Below are 19,950 nucleotides of genomic sequence, written 5' to 3' on the forward strand. Positions count from 1 at the left end.
TTTTAAGTTAAAATAAACATTTAGATTATAAGTTTTAAGCAGAGATATTACCTAACTTAATTTATAGTGAAAAGTGATGGTAGATGTATTAATAAACTCTTAACAAAGAAAAATACACTCAAAAAATTAAAATGTACAAACAATAATAAACATATGGAGAGATATCCACCTTCAGTAGAAATTAGGAAAACAATATTTAAAAATAACAAAATTTAGTTTTAGAATTATGAATCTGAAAATAGATTTCAAGCAAAAACTTTCTCCTTATGTTGGTAAATGTATTAATTAATATAAGATCTTTGGAAGAGAACGTAATCAAGCCTGTAATAAGTATATATTTGCAAGGCCTTTGATGATGATAATCTAAGATGCTCTTCTACATAATTAATCATATAAAGGTTCCAGGATGTATTCTCATGTATGTTCACAGGAGTAAATTTGTACAGGTAAAAATGAGTCAGTCTGGAAAGTCATCATGTTCCATTTAGGCTACAAAAACTCGATAGGGCACTGCTCCCACTTTAATAATAACGAAAGCCACATTATTTGCACGATCACAATTTTTCTTTAACTAAGAAAAAGTTGAAGTTGCAGAGCAACCAGCTAATCAAAATGTAAAGAAAAATGCATCCAAGGAGAGAGAGGATAAGAACTAATTCTTACCCAGAAAGACACCAGATACCACACAATTTGTTAAGAATAATTTTAAAAGTTGCAAATCACTGAAGTCCATGCATGGAATGGGTTGAGAGAATGGAAGTTCTAAGAACTGCAGACACAAATGAAATTGATACACCATCCACAGACTCTTTTTCCATGGGCCTTCTTGGGTACTCAAAAAAAAAAAAAAAAAAAAAAAAAAAAAAAAAAATTGGGGCAGGGAAAAACGCTAAAGAAAGCCTCCCCTTAGCACAACCTTGGGAACAATGCTAATTTCGGGAAAGGTACAGAGTCCCAACCCAGATCTTTCTGTTTTTCCTCTGTACAGGAAGAGCTTCAAAGCACTGGAGAAAAGGCAAAAAAAAAAAAAAAAAAAAAAAAGTGTTGTTATTAGAATACATGTAAGGACCCATGGTTCCTACAGATTAGGGAAAAATGAACCAAAGAAAAAATTACTATGAGAATGCTCCACTGATTTCCAGACCCTTTCAACCATATTAGCAAATTTCAAGTACCAAGTAAGAACATTCTGCTGGTGGTGAGCAAATCCATGGAGAGACACTCTCTTGAAACATATCATAAAGCAAATATCTAAAACTGAGCTGCTATTAAGAAAAACTTAATAACTGGTCAGTCATGAAAATATCTTTAGCAACCCAGACCCTACCCTTTGCAGAAGGTTAGGTGTATTAGCACATTTTCTGTTGCTATTAAAAAAATACCTGAAGATGGGAAATGTGTTTGGCACAAAAGTTTTAGAAGTTGAAAGTCCAAAGAGGATAACACAAGCTTTGGGAGGGTTTCAAGGCAAATGGTGTCAGTGTATGTGAGAGAGGGCAAGATCTCATGACGAAAAACAAATCCAGACAGTGAGGGGCCAGTATTCCTCTTTTATTATAAACCATTCCTCGAGAACTAACTCACCTAAACTGTCTCAACTCCTGCAAAACTGATTCAATCTCCCCATAAAGGGCCCAGAAAAAGAAGAGGTGCTCACTTCCAGATACACATGGTGTTTATCTCAGTCTCTACAATGCTCTGTAAAATGCCCACCTTATCTAAGCTAAAAAACTATGGGATACACCAAGACACGGGAGATGCAACAGTCAATCAGGAGACACAACAGTCAGTCAGGAGACACAAGCTGCCAGTCTCAACTACGACACAGATGTTGAAACTATTAGAGAAGGAATTTAAAATAGTTACGATGAATGTGTTGAAAGTTTGGGTGGACAATCTAGACAATGTGTATGAACAGATGGGCAATTTCAGTATTTTAAGGAATTATCAGATGGAAATGATAGAAATGAAGATGAATCCCTTTGATGCACTAACTGACAGACTCAAAAAAACTGAAAAAAATCTGTGAACTTTAAAATAGGTCAATCACAGCTACCCAAAGTGAATCAGGCTATGTAGCAATAAACTCTACATAACATAAGCATATTCAATTGCCTTTATATTTTTTAAATATTCCAGAAAATTTTTAAAGTATGTAACAGTACTAATAAGTCTATGCCTAACATGTAGTAAGCACTCAAGAATGTTTACTGAATGAAATATGGCTGACAATGAATAAATTTAGTTATCAATGAGAAAAGAGAAATAAAATGGAAAATCACTTACTATAGTCTATGCTAAATTGAGCAACTCCAGAACCAGGATAGTAGGAACCCTTCTCCACAGTGACAAGGCAATGTTTATTTTGTTTTTCTTGAATGATTTCCTTTACTCCTAAAGCTCCTTGATTCATCAAATTCCAGCCTCTTATACATCCATCTAGACGAGGGTTAATCTAACAAATTAAAATATAGGTCAAGGAGTACATTTTAAACTTAAGTCAGACAAAAATATATTGGTTCTAGGTATAGATTTCATTTAGATAGAAAACTTTTTCTTTATATTTCAAAGTATTTTAAATGTTTTGAATTTAATCTAAAATTTTTTTTTGAGATATCTGTCACATGGATAGTCTTTGGACCAAATACATATTTTATTTTTCAATGGCTGAGTATGGACTATTATGATGTTAACAATGAACTGATATTTGAGGATTTAAAAAAATTTACTTCTCCATGATTGATTCTGGGGACTTAAATGGGCACAAAAACACAACAATACAGAAACCCACCAATCATTTTCTTATTTCCTTATTCCCTTAATTTCAAGGGTCACTAATATTATTTTTTAATTTTCAATCCAAGTTGTCACACTTGGTATATTTAATAAAATAACTTCTATTGACTCTTGGGGAAACAAATCTTCAAACCTATTATAGACAAAAGGAATTCATCCATGATAAATGATATAAGCTTGGATCATTACCGGTTTAATGAGCGAATTTTCCACTTTCCGAGGTAATCCTGCAAAGTATATTTTGGTTTCCCGAAATCCATTTGTAGGTTTAAAAAGGGACCCTGGCTTATTTATATTCATCACAGCTTCTTTAGCTATTTTAATACTGATACTGTGTTCTAATTCTTCGACAGACACCTACAGTTAAAAACAAAAAATTATTAAACAGCCAAGCATCACTACATGTCATTTGAACAGTAACGTGAAAAATCCTACTAATACAATAAAAAAATTTAAAATAATTATTTTGATGTATTTATTAATTTGTTCCAACTCATTTGGAAAGTCAAATCATAATAAATGTGTCAAAAATGTGTTTTAATGTGACAGTACTGGATCAAAAATTAAATGTACATCTTATTTTAAAGTTAAAAAAATTAATATTACTAAGTTTAAACATTCAGTTAAATATCATTCAAACCAAATATGTAATAAAATTAAGTTTTTTTTAAAAAGCGAGCTGCTATATTTTAGGAAAATTTTGAATGTTGTTATTTTGCAATTTTAGGATAGTATATATATTGAATTAATAATGTAAATAATTTCTTAATATAAACTAAGAGAATATTTTTTCCAATACTGTGTTCAATATACACAACATACTTTTTCTTCAAAATTCAGAGGTGACTAAAGTCATAAGACAGCACATACATAAAATTAAAATGAGATTTTATAATTTTGAAAGTAGTTTGAGTTTTAAGAAATGGTTGGAAGTGATAGTAAACAATAAAAAATTCTCTCAGGAAGACAATTTGAAGAAACAGTCCTACAATTGTCTCATGCAAAACTGTTTAACATTCAGGATGTAAACTCTTCAGTTGCTAATCAATAACAGAAGTCAAGTAATAGGCATATTAAAACACCACCACAAGAAGAGAAATACTACCCTCAAAAGTAAAACTAATTTAGTAACATTTACAGACTTCAAATTGGTCAATACTCTATCCTTAATATGTCCAAACAGCAACATTTTATTCTAATGACTTTTCCCCACTTCAAAGAAGTTCTTGACTTAGCCTTCAAGACCTGATTTTCCTTTGTTTCTCCTACATTCTTGCCATTTCTTCTGTCTCCCTGGCTGGATCCCCCTCCTCTCAACTTCTAATATAAAGCCCCAGGCTTAAGTCCCCAGACTTCTTCCATCTAACCATGCAAGTAATTTAAATGAGATTCTATGGGACCCAGTCTACAGCATTTGGAAATTTTGGGGGACAGGAAGCACTTACAGTTGTCACAACAAGTAGGAGAGAGACATGCTGGCAATAAAAGATTTTAGGTACTATGCAATATACAGAATAGTAATGCAAAACAAGTAACCAAATACCCAGGATCCTGTAAATCTTTGAACATCCACATTAAATATTCATGTAGGGAATCCTAATGTTCATTATAATCAAAACTAAACACAAAATATTTGTTGCACCATGTTAGCATTCATTTTTTTTAAAGAATGCAATAATCCTGTCATCTAACAATAGTGATGTCCGTTTTGTTTAGATCTTTATCAAGTTTCTTACCATTTTGGAAAATTAGTATTACTGATAGCAACACCATTTACTCACTTATAGTTTTTGAGTTGTAAACATAATATTCCAGCAAAAATCTTCCTTTGAAGCTTTCACACTATTCTATATATAGAAGCAAGCTTTGAAAACTATTAGTTGTGTTTGAATAGTTACATACTGAAATACATATTGTTTTATTATAAATTGCATTCTCTTTATTTGCTTATATAATACAGCAATATATTGGTTTCTATTAGGTATACATGAAGGCAGCTTACATTATTGATGTGTTTATTTATAGAATAGTAAAGAGTCATTACTGTATGTGTATTCAGACTCTAAATGAGAGAAAGTTTAGAACCACTGATCAACACGAACAATTTCATGGCCTTAAAACTCCTGTTTATATTGGGTATTCAAAATTTTAATTGAATGCTTACCCTTAAAAATATACCCTGAAGCTGACCACTTACCACCCCTACTGTCAGTGCTCCAGCCAAAGCTGCAACCTCTCCACTGGGTTACTTCCTGCAATGGTCTCCTAACCCCATACCCTGTTAGCCTGAGGCTCCACTGACGAGTTTCTATAAAGCCATCAGGATCTGATCAGAATTATCTTTTAAAATGTAGATTATGTCACTGCTCAAAACTACCCAAGCCCTTTCCATTTAGCATAAACTCCAAGTCCTCACCATGGTCCCCCAGGTCCCAGGTAATTGTATTTCAAAACACATTTCTGACTTCATTTTCTAACTATTCCCCAGCCTCTCTCCACTACATGTACACTAATCTTATGCTGTTCCTCAAACACACCAAACGCACTGTCTCCCAGGAGACTCTGGACTTGCTGTTCACATGGCACAGAATCATTTTATAATCCTCCACATATTTCTCATGTCTTGTGCCCTCAGGACTCTGCTCAGATCTGATCTCTTCTGAGATGCTGCTCCTAATCCCATATAAACACTCACTGATTCCATATGCACATTCAATGTCACTGTCTATTGTCTCACCTTGATTTTCTTTTTCCTCATGGCATTAATAACTATCTGACATAAATTTTTCTGATTGCACTTCACCACTAGAATGCAAACTTTTTGGGGGGTGGGGAGGTAGATACTGGAAATTCAACCCAGAGGTACTTAACCACTGAGCCACATCCTCAGCCCTTTTGATATATTATTTTGAGACAGGGTCTTGCTAAGTTGCTTTGGGCCTCACTAAGTTGCTGATACTGGCTTTGAACTAGCCATCCTCCTGTCTCAGTTGCCTGAGTTGCTGGGATTACAGGTATGTGTCACCATGTCTAGCAGAATGTAAGCTTTATGTGACCAGTAACTTCACTTTATTTGCCATTGTATTCATACCTCCTAAAATAAGTATTATCAGATAAAATGCTCAATAAATATTTGATTGAATGAATTATGATACAATTATAGATTGTGCATTGATATTAAGATGATACCCAAATGAGAGATAATCATTTACAAAACAGCAACATTAATTTCCCTGAGTTACAAATGAGGTAATTACTTCATAATCACAAAGTCTATGTCATTTTTCTGAATTACAAAACAATTCTAGGTTATACATTTTAAATCGAATTTCTTACTTTTAAATTTTTTTTTAAATTTTGAAATAAGTTAAAATTATTGAAACAAGTGGTATCAACTAAATAGTCCAGATTATAGATTAACACTTTAATCAATAAATTGCTTAGTTTATTTAGTTGAAATAATTCATGTGCTAAGTAAATTATTTTAAAACAGTATAATTTGAGTGACACATCAAAATTATAAACCAGTAAAAATATAATGCAGTAATATTTTTATAATGTGATATAAAATGAGAAAAGCAATCTTGTTTTATTATCAGCTAAAAATTCATAAACTGTTAAGATACTGAATTAAGAATAGCCAGCACTGCATTTATTAGCACTCTAGAAAGATTTTCTCTGACTACTTGGAAATTTACTTAAATTCTCCTTATAGCAATTGATATTTTCAATTTATTATTTGGATAAAAAGTTTATTTTTGCCTTTTCTTGATGTAAAAGTGATTTTATAAGTAGTAATTTTGGGACATTAGGCAGTAAAATGTGTTCTTTACCACATTCAGGAAATAACTGTATTCATCAAATATTCAAGGTATAGATGTAGCAGGAAAGATATAGTAGCAAAGCTGCACTAATGAGAACATTAGAAAAAGCCAGAGAATTTTATGATTTTTCAAACAGTTGCATCTGGTCCTGTGCAGTTAATGTTCTTTTCAAGTTAGGAATCCAAAATCCACAACTGCCCAAGGACAAATGGCTTCCAAAGATGAACCCTTCTGTGACCACTGGAGATTTTGCTCTTACCTCTACTGTAATATCTTTCATACACTGTGTTAGTTATAAAGCAGCATCAGCTACTACACTGTGAGATGTTAGGCTCAAGAGCCAGGAAAATCTCTTGCTACAGTTTTGGCACATGAAGCTCAGGAATTCAGCACTTTAAAAATGCTTAGTAGAAGCACTTGAGTGGGTAAATAAAGGCATAAAATAATTTTGTGGTGACCTCACCTAGCTGAACACAGACTTTTCAGGAGCTTTTTTTTTTTTTTTTTTTTTTTTTTTTTTAAAGGGCAATCAAAACATTAGGGAAGTTTACTAGCTTCAGAATACATCAACACACTTTAAGTACAGAAATATTCACTTTTAAAACTACTGTGTTTATGTACTTGTAGTTAACAACCCAATCTAAGGAACCATAGAAACTGGTGACAATCTGTTCACCGAGATGCTGTGTTTGTAGTGTGGGGGCAAATTAAGTGAATACTTCTGTAAGAAGGAAATGCATAACCTCAGCATCAACAAACAGCCTCTTTCTTTTACAGAGAAACTCATAATTGATTTTTCTTTACCAATTCAAAATTAGGAAAGAAATTAAGCTAACTGGTCAGACCCAGGAACACGATGATTTGGCAAGCTGCAATCACCCAACTCATGGATGTGTGATAATTTGCAGAGAAGCTGCTTGACTGTAGTAGTCCATTCCTTCACATCTGTAGGGGAGTTCGATATAACCACTTTTCTTTATCAACTTTAAGCTGCATACAGGTAAAGAGATCGCAAACTGCTGGGAGGCCATAACGGTCTGGGGGGGATTTATGTTCCTCTTGAAGGGGTGAGTTAAGAAATACTTCCTGGGCCTTCTTTCTAAGTAGCCACTTGTCTTCTCCAGAGGATAGCTGGCTGAGGTTTCCCACTTTATTTCCTGGCAAGACCCAGTCAGCAGTGTTAAAGGGACACCAGGAAGAAGTAATGGGGCTTTTAAGCTTTTGTTTGCCAGCTCTTTCAGTATTAGGAACTTGCTTGGAACTTCCTTCTTTGCATGAGGGTCTGACAAGCCACCCTGACAAGGAACTGTTCCTTATGACTTGAAAGGAATCAGCAATTTTAGAAGGAGCCATTGCTTTTGGTGCCTTAGCTTGTTCTGTTACCTCATTTCTGGAAGGACAAAGCCACATATTCAGGGACTCTTTATGTTTCTCAGGCTCAGGTTTGGGTTCTGTAGGCATCCCATTTTTATCCTTTCCTTCTTTCTTCAGAAGCCATCTACACAAAGCTTCCTTCTCACAATTCTCCTCACACACACATTCTGCAAAGCTCGTGCACGGTTCATTGGCTTTGCATACATCTTCTACTTTATATGGGTCCTGATGATTCTGAACAAGCCAATCCTCAGTAATCAGGTTGGGGGTGGACAGTGGTTTCTTGGCCTCCAAGTGGTCATTCAGGCACTTTAGACTGCCCAGGTTTTCAATCTCCACACCTTTGGGCTGGTTGCCCCAACAGTTGGTACAGGAGTCAGGCCTGGCAAGCCAATCATTCACACTGTAGGGCTCCTGGAACACCTGGAATAAGACCTTAAACTTCTCATTGGCTTCATGGCTGCCATCCTCAGGCTTCTCCAACTTGTAGGGTTTCTGGGGAGTGACCAGCCAATCAGACAACCCCATCTCAATTTGATCAGGGAGCTCTAGATCTTCAACCTTTTCAACTTCAATGGAGAAAGAACTAGTGGTAGAACGGCTGTTAAATTTTTGGTAACTTGGTTTTCCAGAAACAACTTGTTGCTGACTCTTGAGGAGCCAGTTTTCTAAGCCCTTTAGGTTGCCCCAGACATTACTGAAGAAATTGCAGGCTCTTGCAGAAGTCTGATTATTCTCTAAGGTCTGTTTTTGGGACAGCCAGTCCTGGAGGTTGGTACTGGGTAGGTAAGGAGCATGACGACCACTGGTAGGTTTGCTTCCAAGAAGCCATTCGTTGAGAGGTACAGTTGTGCTGCTGGATGTTGACTTCTGCTCTGGCATTGGGATATAACCTCTTTTCTCTAGGAAGGGCCCAATATTTGATGAACTAGCATGAGCCATCAGGTGCTCAGGAATTTGAATGGTCTTGAGGGATCCAAAGGTGGTGATGGTTTGGCGCAGTGAAGTTGTGTCTGCTTCAAAGAGCAGAACAGTCGAATCTTCAGGCTTCAAGGTCAAACTGCCCAATCTCTCCAGGCACACAGAGACTTGATTGGCTAGATCTCTGTTTTGGGTACACTCCAGTTGATGGATAAGACAGTTGAACTGGCCCAGTAACCAGTAGAGCTGCTGAGCCTGCTGCTGAAGTGTCTCCTCTTTAAGTTGATAGATGAGATCTACCTGTTCATATAACCATACCTCACGGCTCCGAAGGCATTCCAGGTGACGGCTTATGCAACTGTGAATCTGAGCTTTCACCTCTCGCAAGTTATCTTTAATTTGCTGTTCAGCCCGAAGAACTCCACCAATAGCAAGCTCCAAGTCCCTCCGTGCATCACTACATCTCAAAAGGGCTTCTCTATTACTGGAGCAGCTGCTCTGGTCCTGGGAGGTATTCATTCTGCTCACTGTTCCAGTTCGAAGAGCTTCTCAAGAGGAACCGAGGGGACCCTGGATGGACTGACACCAGCGGATACAGACCTTGGTTCTTCAGGAGCTTTTATAGGCATAGTCTCTTTTGGACACTACGTTCTAAGGTGAAGTGGCCCTTCTCTCAACTGTACTCTGCTGAAAATTGCAATGAGTACACTGCAGAAAAGACTTCTCCCTACTATGGACAAGCAGTAATCTTTTCTTTGGGGAAAGTCCCTTTTAAATCCAGTTCATTAAAAAGATGATCTCAATTATTAAAATAAAGGCTATTCTGGAGATTATATTAAAATGATATCTCTAAGCATTCTGCTTGGTATCTACTAGTATATACTGTTTGAACAAATTGATTACATATGTCTATGCTTTTAAGTTGAATTAACTTTTTGATTTTTGTTACTATGTGTATTTCTCTTACTTTAAAAAATATCCATGGCAATTAAGGTTAGCTATCTTTGATTAGTGGTGTCTGTGCATAAACCATTATGTCTGATAACAAGAGAGACACCACTGTTCACTCAATGACAGCCACTAAAAAGACTAAAAACCAGGTAGTTCAAACAAGTAACTGAAACAATTTTAGTTAGAGGAAACCAAAAAGTATATTAAGTGAAAGTATCATTTCTTAGGTTGTTTCAGGGATGTACAGCATGTAGAATACAATTCATATAATAGATAATCCAACACATTTTGTTTTGCTATCACTATAAATATAAATTATGATTTTATACAAACTGCATCAAAGTGGAAAATCTGGAAAACCTACCATATTCCATATACCATTATTAATAACATTGCCTCCAGTTGTGATTTTGGTTGTGTGCTCATTCTTAAATTGAATTTCAATCTTTCCATCACGAAGTGCAATCAGGAGCCAAGCTGAGTGATCGAGAGATTCTGCAAACAGTATCACACCTTCTGAATCATATGTCCGGAAATCAAATTCAGCTGAAAATCTAAATGATGGACAAAGAGAGATTCTTAATAGTGGGAAATATGGAAGTTTCAAAGTATTATCACTTTTATTTTTCCTTGTATTGGCAAACAGTAACATGCTGAAAGATTCAACTATTTATTTCATTCCCTGGAATTAATTTTTTTAAAGTCAGGAATAGATGGTTCATATACTGTCTTTGGCTTCATGTGTGTTTAAAATCTGGTTATTACATTTTCTTGCTTATTCTTGGAGGTTTTGTCTCAGTGAACAGATGTTTTGGTAATTTTTCATCTTTTTTTGGTGTATGTTTTGAAGGTCTCTTTCAAATGTTGGAATGAATACACATGTATAAAAATTAGGCATATTGTATCTATTCTGGAGTCTTTTATGCACTATACAATCTGAGGTTAAGGGGTGTGTGTGCGAGTGCATGCTTGCTGTATCCCTAAGTGATTAGTAAAAGATGTTACAATTCTGTGATTGGTCAAGTATCAAAGGCATATTTTCCCTATGATTTCATAAATGCCAGGAAAGAATCGCTCACAGAGCTCTACGAGATAGCATCTGGATGACTGCAAACATAATTAAGCCTTCATGTGTGGTAAAATGGAAAAATTTAAAAAAAAAATCTTCAGACAGCAGCCATTGAAGAAGAGCAGTCATGGTTCTTCCATACCCCATGGCCATGGGCCTCGATAAGGACAACACGGTGGCCAAGAATGTGAGCAAGTCGAGGCACAGTCACATGGGTGCCTCACCAAGCACACTAAGTGCCTGTGAGAGATGATCCCAGAGGTGTAAGCTCATCAAGAAAAAGGTGGGGATTCACATTCATGCCAAAAGGAAGCAAGAGGAGTTGAGCAATGCCCTGGCCGCAATGGGGAAAGCAACTATCAGTCTGAGTCCTCCCTTAATTAATTTAATTAATTATCTGGTAATAATTAAAGGAAACTTTTACAGAAAACAAAACAAAATAACAACAAAAACACTTTAAAATGTATGTGTTAGCTTGGTCTCATAAATTCTGAAAAAAACTAATGCATAAATTGCTGCAGTAGCTGCAGTAGAACATCTGGAAGGAAAGCTTACCAAATAAAGTCCCACCGTGTGATGAGGATTCTGAGCTTTGGCAATGCCTGTTGCTGTTAAGACTTAGGACGTGGATATAGTTCAGATATTATAAGGAAGGAAAATCCTAAGAATGCTATATTTAAAATAACATGTGTTGATGTGTTGATTCAGTGCCCTTGGAACACTTTAACAGGAATCAGCATTAATAATTTCCAAGGGACCAACTAATCAAAATTATTTTTAAAAGGCAAACATGGAGAAGGAAAAATAGTTGCATACCTATTAATTATCTAGGTTAAAATAAAAGTATTTTAAGTTAAAAGTCAGGACTTTTGATAATTACTGGATGAACAAGGAATTCCACATCCTTACCCCAACATGTAATAGTAATGATAATAGAGGTACCATTTGTAATGGGGGACAGATCTTCCTCAAAGGGAACAATGCAAGAGTGACAGAATAAACTTTTCCATCCTTAGAATTCCAAGTAAGTATGTTACAGAGGAAGAACGTGGAGTAAAGTATGTAGGATGGATAACAATGAGTGGGAATTTACTGACATCAGTTCACATTTAAAAAGAACCATTTTACTTGAAACAAGGACTTCTATCCTTTTCCATAATGATCTGAGCATTTCACTGATGTGAAGCATGGATTATCTTGTCAAAATCTAAATCTGTGTATGGTCAGGATCTTCCAGAAGTTGATCCTATTATGAAGATAATTTCCTTTTCTTTATAAAATCATACTGAAATGGTATTTCAAAGAGTTGTGTTCTGACTATTTTGTTTCTGGAATACATCATGAACATACTGATTCATTACATTGGGGAGCAATTCATTCAGTTTCAAAAGTTCTGTAGAATGAAAAAAAGTAAATTTGCTAACATTGGGTAAGGCAAATATTTGTCTACAGAAAACAGATGTGAAAGAATTTGCTTTAAAAAAGCACTAGCAGTTCTTTGTGTTAGATACACAGGTGGCACTTGATAAAAATTCATCAAGCTATACATTTAATATATATGTACATTTCTATACATGCATTAGGCTTCAAAAAGTATAAACTAAAAAATAATAAACCAATATTGGAAAAATAATTATTTGGTCAGTTCTGATCCAATGTAACGGATCATACTACATAGTAAATTGTCAAAGAGAAATGAATATGCCCCAAAGTGTCTAAAGTTATACTGTAATTAGCAGTTTCTCTCTCGTTCTCATAGCAATGAAGGGTTATATCTAATCTACCTTATTAGAAGACATTATTTATTCTGAGATGTTCATTGGGAAAACCAGATATTGGAGGAAATGAGTTAAAGGAAAACAACTACATAAGTGAATCAGAGAATAACTTCCAGTTTTCTTTAATAATAATTCCATGGAGTTAGTTGAATTATCCAATGAAGAGACATTCATATAACTAATAAATTAAATTCTAAACATTTTTATTTAATTAGGGCATTTTAAATTTTAGACTCTATAATTGTCTTCAAATATATTTCCTGTCCATTATTTCAACAAAACTCCAATTTCTTTCTTCTAGTTTCAATAACATATGGCTCTGTAAAAATCTGACACCAAGTAGAATCACAACTCAAAAATAGAAATGACTCCTCCCTACAGTTAGCCTAATTATAAGAATAAAAGTATTTAAATAATCAATTAAAATTATGCAATTAATTCTTTAAAATATCACATACACAATCTTAAAGAATTTCCTTAATAAAGTGCTGAATATACTGATACTCGAGTATTTTCTCTTTATCTAGTTTTCATAACATGTATAGAGAAAAGCAAAAATTTCACAAGTACAATAAATAAAATTTCCCAGGTTCTTAGTAAATATGTATTCACCAGAAAGTGAAGAATGATGGGATAAAGTAAAATAAGCACTGGAAAACAATTCAAAAGAGTCCTAGTGTAAAAGTTATATGTATGAAGATGCAAAATAATTTTAGGCTCCCAAAATCGTCTGATTGATAACACACCTAAATTATTTCACTGATAATATAATTCCATACATTTCAGACCTTTCCAGTTTATCTTTCTTCTATCCTTATCTGCTTAACCTCTAGAAATTCTCCCTGACATTAGTTTCTTACCTGGTGATTTCTGGCAAACGAAATTTTAAATATAAGACAACCCCTGCAAAATGCTCTGCCAAGTAAAGTAATTCATAATTTTTGTCAAGGTTCAGGGGAAGACAAACTGGAACTGCCTAGAAGAAAAGAAACAAACAAACAAAATGTATAAGTTCTTGCTTAGAGTTTGTGCAGGCTGTGAATCTTTTCTCAGGTTCCTAGTGTGTCCTCTGTGATATACTAAAATTAAGAATACCTTTGGTAATAATAAAGCAATATCTTTCACTTTCTTCAATATACCCTCCAAGAATCTATGTGATCTTGGGAAAGTTTGAATCATTCAATGTTTATGACCCTAGATTTCTGTCTTTAATACTTCCTTTGCAAATCTCAGGGCTAAACACAATCTTTTTCTTCAAGTATCAACACATACCTCTTTAACTGTTAGGTATGATGCCTTCATGAATTAAATCTAGAGATTATTTTTATTTAGAGTTGGACATAGGTGGAACAATGAATGTACCAAAAAACAGCACCTCATTCATTCACTCACTCATTTATTAAGCAAATGCTTTTTGAGCAAGAATATGCTACCTAGACAGTAAAGGGAATATTGGAGAGAATAAATGTAAGGTGTCATCTTAGTCCCTAAGAAATCACAAGAAAGTGATTTAAAGTTATCACATGTTTTACCAAGTTCTCGTTTTCAAAGAATGAAACAAATGCTAAAATGAAAAATTTATTTAGGATAAGTTCTTGGACACATATAAGGATATTTTGAGGGGAATTGCATACATAGCACTCTATTAAATATTGGCCAGAAATAACATTTCATTTCCTGTATTGTAAGGCAGACGGTGAATGTAACTAAAGCAAATACTGATATAATAAGGGACTAAATTATAAAATAAGACATTCACTCAGCATGACATTTTAATTAAATAATATCAAAGTTACTACATTTGTCGACTAGCTTACCTTATTTTTCTTCACTGAGTAAGTAGCATGATGTTGAAAGTTATGCTTTTCTGGACATACAATTTTTGTCTTGGTAACATATAAAGAGGTATATGTATATACACAACTAAATCATTATTTAGGAATATTTAGGAATTAGTTTTCTGTGTATATATATATATATATATATATATATACATATATATGTATATATAAACCTTTGTATGTTAAAAAAAAAATGGTGATAGGAGTAAAAGGATCACTAACATACAATCCTTACTTAGAAAATAACAAGAGTTTTGGAGGTCGACCTGTTTATTTCAATAAAGGAAAAACTAAAACCTACCTGAAACATTCAATTCCTGGGTCAATTATGCATTAAATCTGAATGACCAAAAGCAAGTTTGAGAGACACAAATTAACAAAATTAGCCTCTAAAATTTAGCATACGTAAACCCCACTAAATCCTATTCTTACCTGACAGTTTAAGAGCACTCTTACAAGTACTAACACACCTTAACCATGATCAAACTTGCCAAAGTAGAATACAGACAGGTAAACCCTGGAAAATGTTTTCACTAAAATTTTTATGTCAGATATTTCTTCATAAAGAGAAGTACTAATCTCAGCTTTTCTTAGTTTCTTAAGTATGCATATAGTTTACCTTTTGTAAAGGAATAGGCCATACTCTGTGTTCTCCTAAGTGCCCCTGTTTTTTTTAAATGCAGCCACTAATTATCCCCAATTTTTAAGACCTACATGATCATAATGAGTTAACAGATGGTGACTTATAGCCTACTTAGACCTTCAATTATTATTGAACTTCTGTATTGTTCTAACTTACCTCAGTTATGTGGAAACAAGTACCTGGCTCTCATTTTAGAAAAAAAGTAAGAAGTTAAGCATTGTAAGTGTTTACCTCACAACTCTTCTGATCTTGGGCAAGTTTGAATCCTTTCTTCCCATCACAATAACAAGAGTAGCTCCCAGGGTAATTGACACAAAGTTGAGCACACATGTTCTCAGAGCATTCATCTATATCTGGGGTAAAAAAGAACAAAAACCTCACTATTTCCTAAATGACCAATCCAACAGGCAGATTTTAGTATGAGATAAGCAATGACAATAGATCTTTTGGGAAAGAAATTCCTATGACAGCAAATCTTAAAACACTGGATCTGGAAATTTAAATGAGTTATAAGTGTAAGGTTTATTTATATACTTGAAACAACAAATCTATTAATTAGTAACTAATAATGGTGTTACAATTACACCGATATCCTTATTTTGAATTTGAAGAAAAAAATGTTTGAGGGTCTTAACTGTCTTTTCTGATTATGTGAATGCTCTTGAAAATGCTTTTGAGAAAAGGAAAGAAAAGAGAAGAAATGTGAAGATAAAGGGAAGTGGAGGTGAAGACAGGGAAAGAAAGACAGAAGAGGGAAGGGGGAAAAAGGAAAAAGGCCTTTTAACTAACTGCATGTTAAAGCAATGGGGATTAAATGACAATATTAAGAACACTCGACTTGTTAAAATATAATAATTAATGGGAGCAATACATTTAAGCACATACCTTTATTACTTCTTATCTTTTTTTTTTTAAACATCTCTATGATATTACCTCATATATTGTGCAATCTTCTGTCTTGTCCCTAACCTCACTCAACATTTTGGAAAAAATAATCCTTGAAAATCTGTAATAATATGCTTAAGCTAAAGTTCATTTCAAGGTTAACATTTTCACTGGGTGCGCTCTTGTGATCTTTGAAAATTCCCAAATATCATTTAAGTTCTCAAAAAAGACTTTAATGTGGATCCACAAAGTTAGTGCTCCCTGGAGTTATATTATATGATTAACTTTACATATATGAATAGTTATCTACAAATCTTTCTTTTTAAAAAAGTATAGTGGAATGAGACAAACATCATTACCCTATGTACATGTATGCATGAATGGTGTGTATCTACACTGTGTACAACCATAGAAATGAAACGTTGTATCCCATTTGTATACAATGAATCAAAATGCAGTCTGTAAAAATAAAAATAAATAAAAATTTTTAAAATATACACTACACAATTGAAAAAATATTTTTGATTTGATCAGGTTAAGCCATAGTATTAAGTTCATCTTGAAATTTTAAAATATTTGAAAGAAGGTGTAAAATTATTTGCTCCTCATGATTAAAAAAAAAAAAACAACACAAAACACTTCTAATATATTTAAGCTATCTGAAACACACATGGCAAGACTTGTACAGATAAAGGAAGAAGAAGCAACTTGCAGGGGCTAGCTGAAATCTACAGGCAGTGATGTTACTGATCAATATTTCCCAGCTTTTTTTTTTTCTTCAGAGTTTAGGCCTTTTAATTTGTCCTAAAGTCACTGAAGCAAAACTCACAAAACATTCTGCTTTCCTTTATACCCCGCCAGCGCAAACAAAACAAAGAACTATTCGTAGGAAAAAAAAAAAAAAAAAAAGTTTTGTACATGGGATGAAACGATATAAATTAAAAACTTACAGATAAGGGTTAGCTCTATCACTCATCTCTTTAAAAAGTTTATATGAATATCCAGTCAAAATATTTCCTTTGAAATGTCATCTATATGGATTTCCAAGTAGTATACGGTCACAAGACCGTATACTGTTTTGGAATGTCCTCAGAAGGCTCTGTCACTGAACAGGTAACAGAGTCCTTTCTTTCAAATGGAAGAGGGAACGACAGGGACAGAAGAAACTATTCAAACTCATCTTCTTTCCTTGTGACTTGTGGTCTCCTCCTCCACCTCTACCTCCTCAGAAGCCTCCTAGCCCTCCAAAGCCTCTGCGGCCTCTGCCACTGAATCCACTTCTGCCTCCTCGGCTGCCACCTCTGCCTCCAAAGCCTCCTCTTCCTCCACCAGGACCCCCAAATCCACCTTCCCCTTTGGGTTTGGCCCAGTCCAAGGTAACTTTGTTTCCATCAATTTCACCATCTTCCATGGCCTCTTTGGCAGCTTTGTCATCTTCCTCACTGTTGAAGTCTACAAAACCGAACCCTTTGGAGGATCCAGGTTCCCGGTCAGTGACTATCCTTTGAAGAACAGAGCCATTCAATGATTCTTTTAAGGTTTCTTTGGTGGTATCTTCAGACAGACCTTTGATAAACAGTTTTTGATGGCTGGCTTCTTGCGTTAGGCGATCCCCTGGGTCCTTGCAACTCCAGCCTGATTGCTCTGCCCTCAATTTCCCTTTTATTACAGGAATTTAAAGCTTATTTTGCATCTTCAAATGAAGCAAACTCTATAAATGCATACCCTTTAGATTTGCCATTTTGGTTCTGGGGTACTTTGATAAAAGCTGCCTTCTCAAATACTTCCTGAAGGGTTTCTTCTGTTGCATTGTAAGAGAGGTTGCTTAAAACCAGAGTTTTTGATTCACCAGTCCAAGTGCTATTCTTTTCACTTCTATAGTCTTGATTTTGACCTCTCTCTCCAGTGTAGTAGAGGGAAACAGATTGCCCATCGATCTCTGTTCCCTGCTTTTCTTCAAAGGTTTTCTCTGCATCAGCTTCTGTCTTTAATTCAATATAAGCAATCCCTTTACTCTTCCCAACCTTGCTGACTAATCTGATCTCCAAGGCATCTCCAAACACTTCTTTTAATTCATCCTGAGTGACTTTGTAACAGTGAGATTTTGGGCCAAAAGTGTTCTTGCATCTCAAACTTTCTTATGATCTTTTCCTTTTGGTTTCTCTAGTTTAATTTCATCACCAAAACGTTTTAAACCAGTGAATTTCAAGATTTAAATCTTCAGCAGATTCAAAATCCATAGCCAAACTTCTTATTTGTCCTAATTCTGACATCCACAGCAGCCAGATCATTTTTTTGCAAAAAGTTCACTGATACCAATTTTTAGTTCAGGAGCAGATTTGTTAGAATTCAGGTTGCCAATGAAGAGATTAGATGATGTAGTTGGTTCTGTGCCTTCCACTTTCTGTTTCTTGGCTCCAGGGGCTGCCTTCTGTTTGGTCATTTCCTTCTTTCATTTTCCAGATGCTTCTTTGACAGGCTTTTCTTCTTCCTCCTCCTCCTTTTCATCCTCCTTATCTTCATCCTCCCCCTCTTCATCCTCCTTAGTCGCACTCTTGGCTTTGATTGGTACAGCTTTTGCAGCAGCTTTCTTTCCTTTGGCTGGTGTGATCTCCATCGCTTCTTCTTCAGAGTCATCTTCCTCTTCCTCATCATCTTCCTCATCATCTTCCTCGTCATCATTCTCATCCTCTGAGGCAGGGGCAGCAGCTGCTGCTTTCATCACTCCTGGTTCAAATTCATCCTCATTCTCCTCCTCCTCCTCATTGCTGTCTTCCTTCTTGGCTTCTTGCCATTTTTTTGCCCGCTTGGCTGGGGTAACAGCTCCCTTCTTACCAGGGGCTGCTACCAATGCTTTGCCCAGAGTGGCTCTCTTTCTGCCAGGTATTGTAACTGCTTTGGCTGGTGTAATTATCTTCTTGGCTGGTGTGGCTGCTGCCTTTTTGCCTGCAGTGACAGCTGCTTTCTTGGCAGGTGTGGCGATTGCCTCTTTTTTTGTTGGGGAAACCAGCACCTTCTTTGCTGGAGTTGTGGGAGCCTTCTTGCCTTTTTTCTGAGGGATGACAACCTCTTCTCCACTGCTGTCATCTTCTTCATCTTCTGACATTTCCTCATCTTCATTATCTTCTTCTACCTCCTTTAGTGGAGGAGCCATTTTCTTGGAGTCAACCTTGATTTTTACCAGCCTTTGCTAGCTTCACCATGATGGCAGGTTAGGACAGCAGAGTGTGTGGCAGGCGAGTGGTACAGATAGACATAGAGGAACTGACGTGACATCAATGGCGGCCCTCGGGTACTGAAGATGGCAGAACACGTCCACCTGACTGCCGGCTACCGTGAAAGACTGAGGCGAAAAGCTATTTCTCAACTTTCTAGAGCTTGGGTATCATTTATGTATGATAACAGAACTGCATCATTTTCCACTTAGAATTAGTGACTTACATATGCCTGAAAGCTTGGAATAAAACCTAAGATTTTTAACCAGTGCCACTGTTTAATTCCCATGGTTTAAACTCCTGCCTTCTTTTGTATACAAGTGTTTTTGCTTTCAGGTTGAAATCTTCTTTATCTTCGAATGCTATTTAAGTGATGTTAGAATCTGTTTATCTTGCTTTTATGTACAAGGAAGTCTCCAATTCATATGTATGTAGCTTTAAGAGCCAACTAGAGTGCATCACACTAAAACTAAACACCCTGCATCTTAGATAGTTTTACCCTTGGAAGAAAATCAATGATCACCAAATTTACCAAACTAAATTAAAGATTGAAAAATATGAGTACTGCTGTCAAATAAAACCAGTGCTTTCAAATATCAGCTCTGGATTCAAGTACACCCTGTCTACCATCCGCAATGACACCACCACCACTT

At 35.3% G+C, this 19,950-nt stretch overlaps 2 protein-coding genes and 2 pseudogenes across 4 annotated transcripts in view; all 4 read right to left on the minus strand.

Moving 5' to 3' along the window:
- Positions 1-19,950, minus strand: part of LOC306670882 (heterogeneous nuclear ribonucleoprotein K-like) — a 378,869-nt pseudogene that overhangs the window by 340,851 nt on the left and 18,068 nt on the right. The gene's annotated exons all lie outside the window — the stretch shown is intronic.
- PROS1 (protein S) overlaps positions 1-19,950 on the minus strand; it is an 81,503-nt gene that overhangs the window by 9,925 nt on the left and 51,628 nt on the right. Inside the window, exons 8-12 of the mRNA XM_079155921.1 lie at positions 15,429-15,550; positions 13,574-13,689; positions 10,231-10,420; positions 2,986-3,153; positions 2,287-2,455 (exon numbers count right to left, since the gene is read on the minus strand). Coding sequence (XP_079012047.1) covers positions 2,287-2,455; positions 2,986-3,153; positions 10,231-10,420; positions 13,574-13,689; positions 15,429-15,550 — 765 coding nt within the window. The remainder of the gene's footprint in view (positions 1-2,286; positions 2,456-2,985; positions 3,154-10,230; positions 10,421-13,573; positions 13,690-15,428; positions 15,551-19,950) is intronic.
- LOC306670881 (nuclear receptor coactivator 4-like) lies at positions 7,145-9,517 on the minus strand. Its single transcript, XM_079155922.1, has one exon. The coding sequence runs from the start codon at positions 9,432-9,434 to the stop codon at positions 7,560-7,562; it is 1,875 nt and encodes a 624-aa protein (XP_079012048.1). The 5' UTR covers positions 9,435-9,517; the 3' UTR covers positions 7,145-7,559.
- Positions 16,703-19,942, minus strand: LOC306670880 (nucleolin-like; annotated as a pseudogene). The gene has a single exon. The product of its transcript is annotated as a nucleolin-like (transcript).

The sequence above is a fragment of the Sciurus vulgaris genome (assembly GCF_902686455.1).
Source record: "Sciurus vulgaris genome assembly, chromosome: 10".
NCBI lineage: Eukaryota > Metazoa > Chordata > Mammalia > Rodentia > Sciuridae > Sciurus > Sciurus vulgaris.

Excerpts from the sequence above, each read along its gene's own strand:
- LOC306670881 (XM_079155922.1), bottom strand. The coding sequence starts at position 9,434 with ATGAATACCTCCCAGGACCAGAGCAGCTGCTCCAGTAATAGAGAAGCC.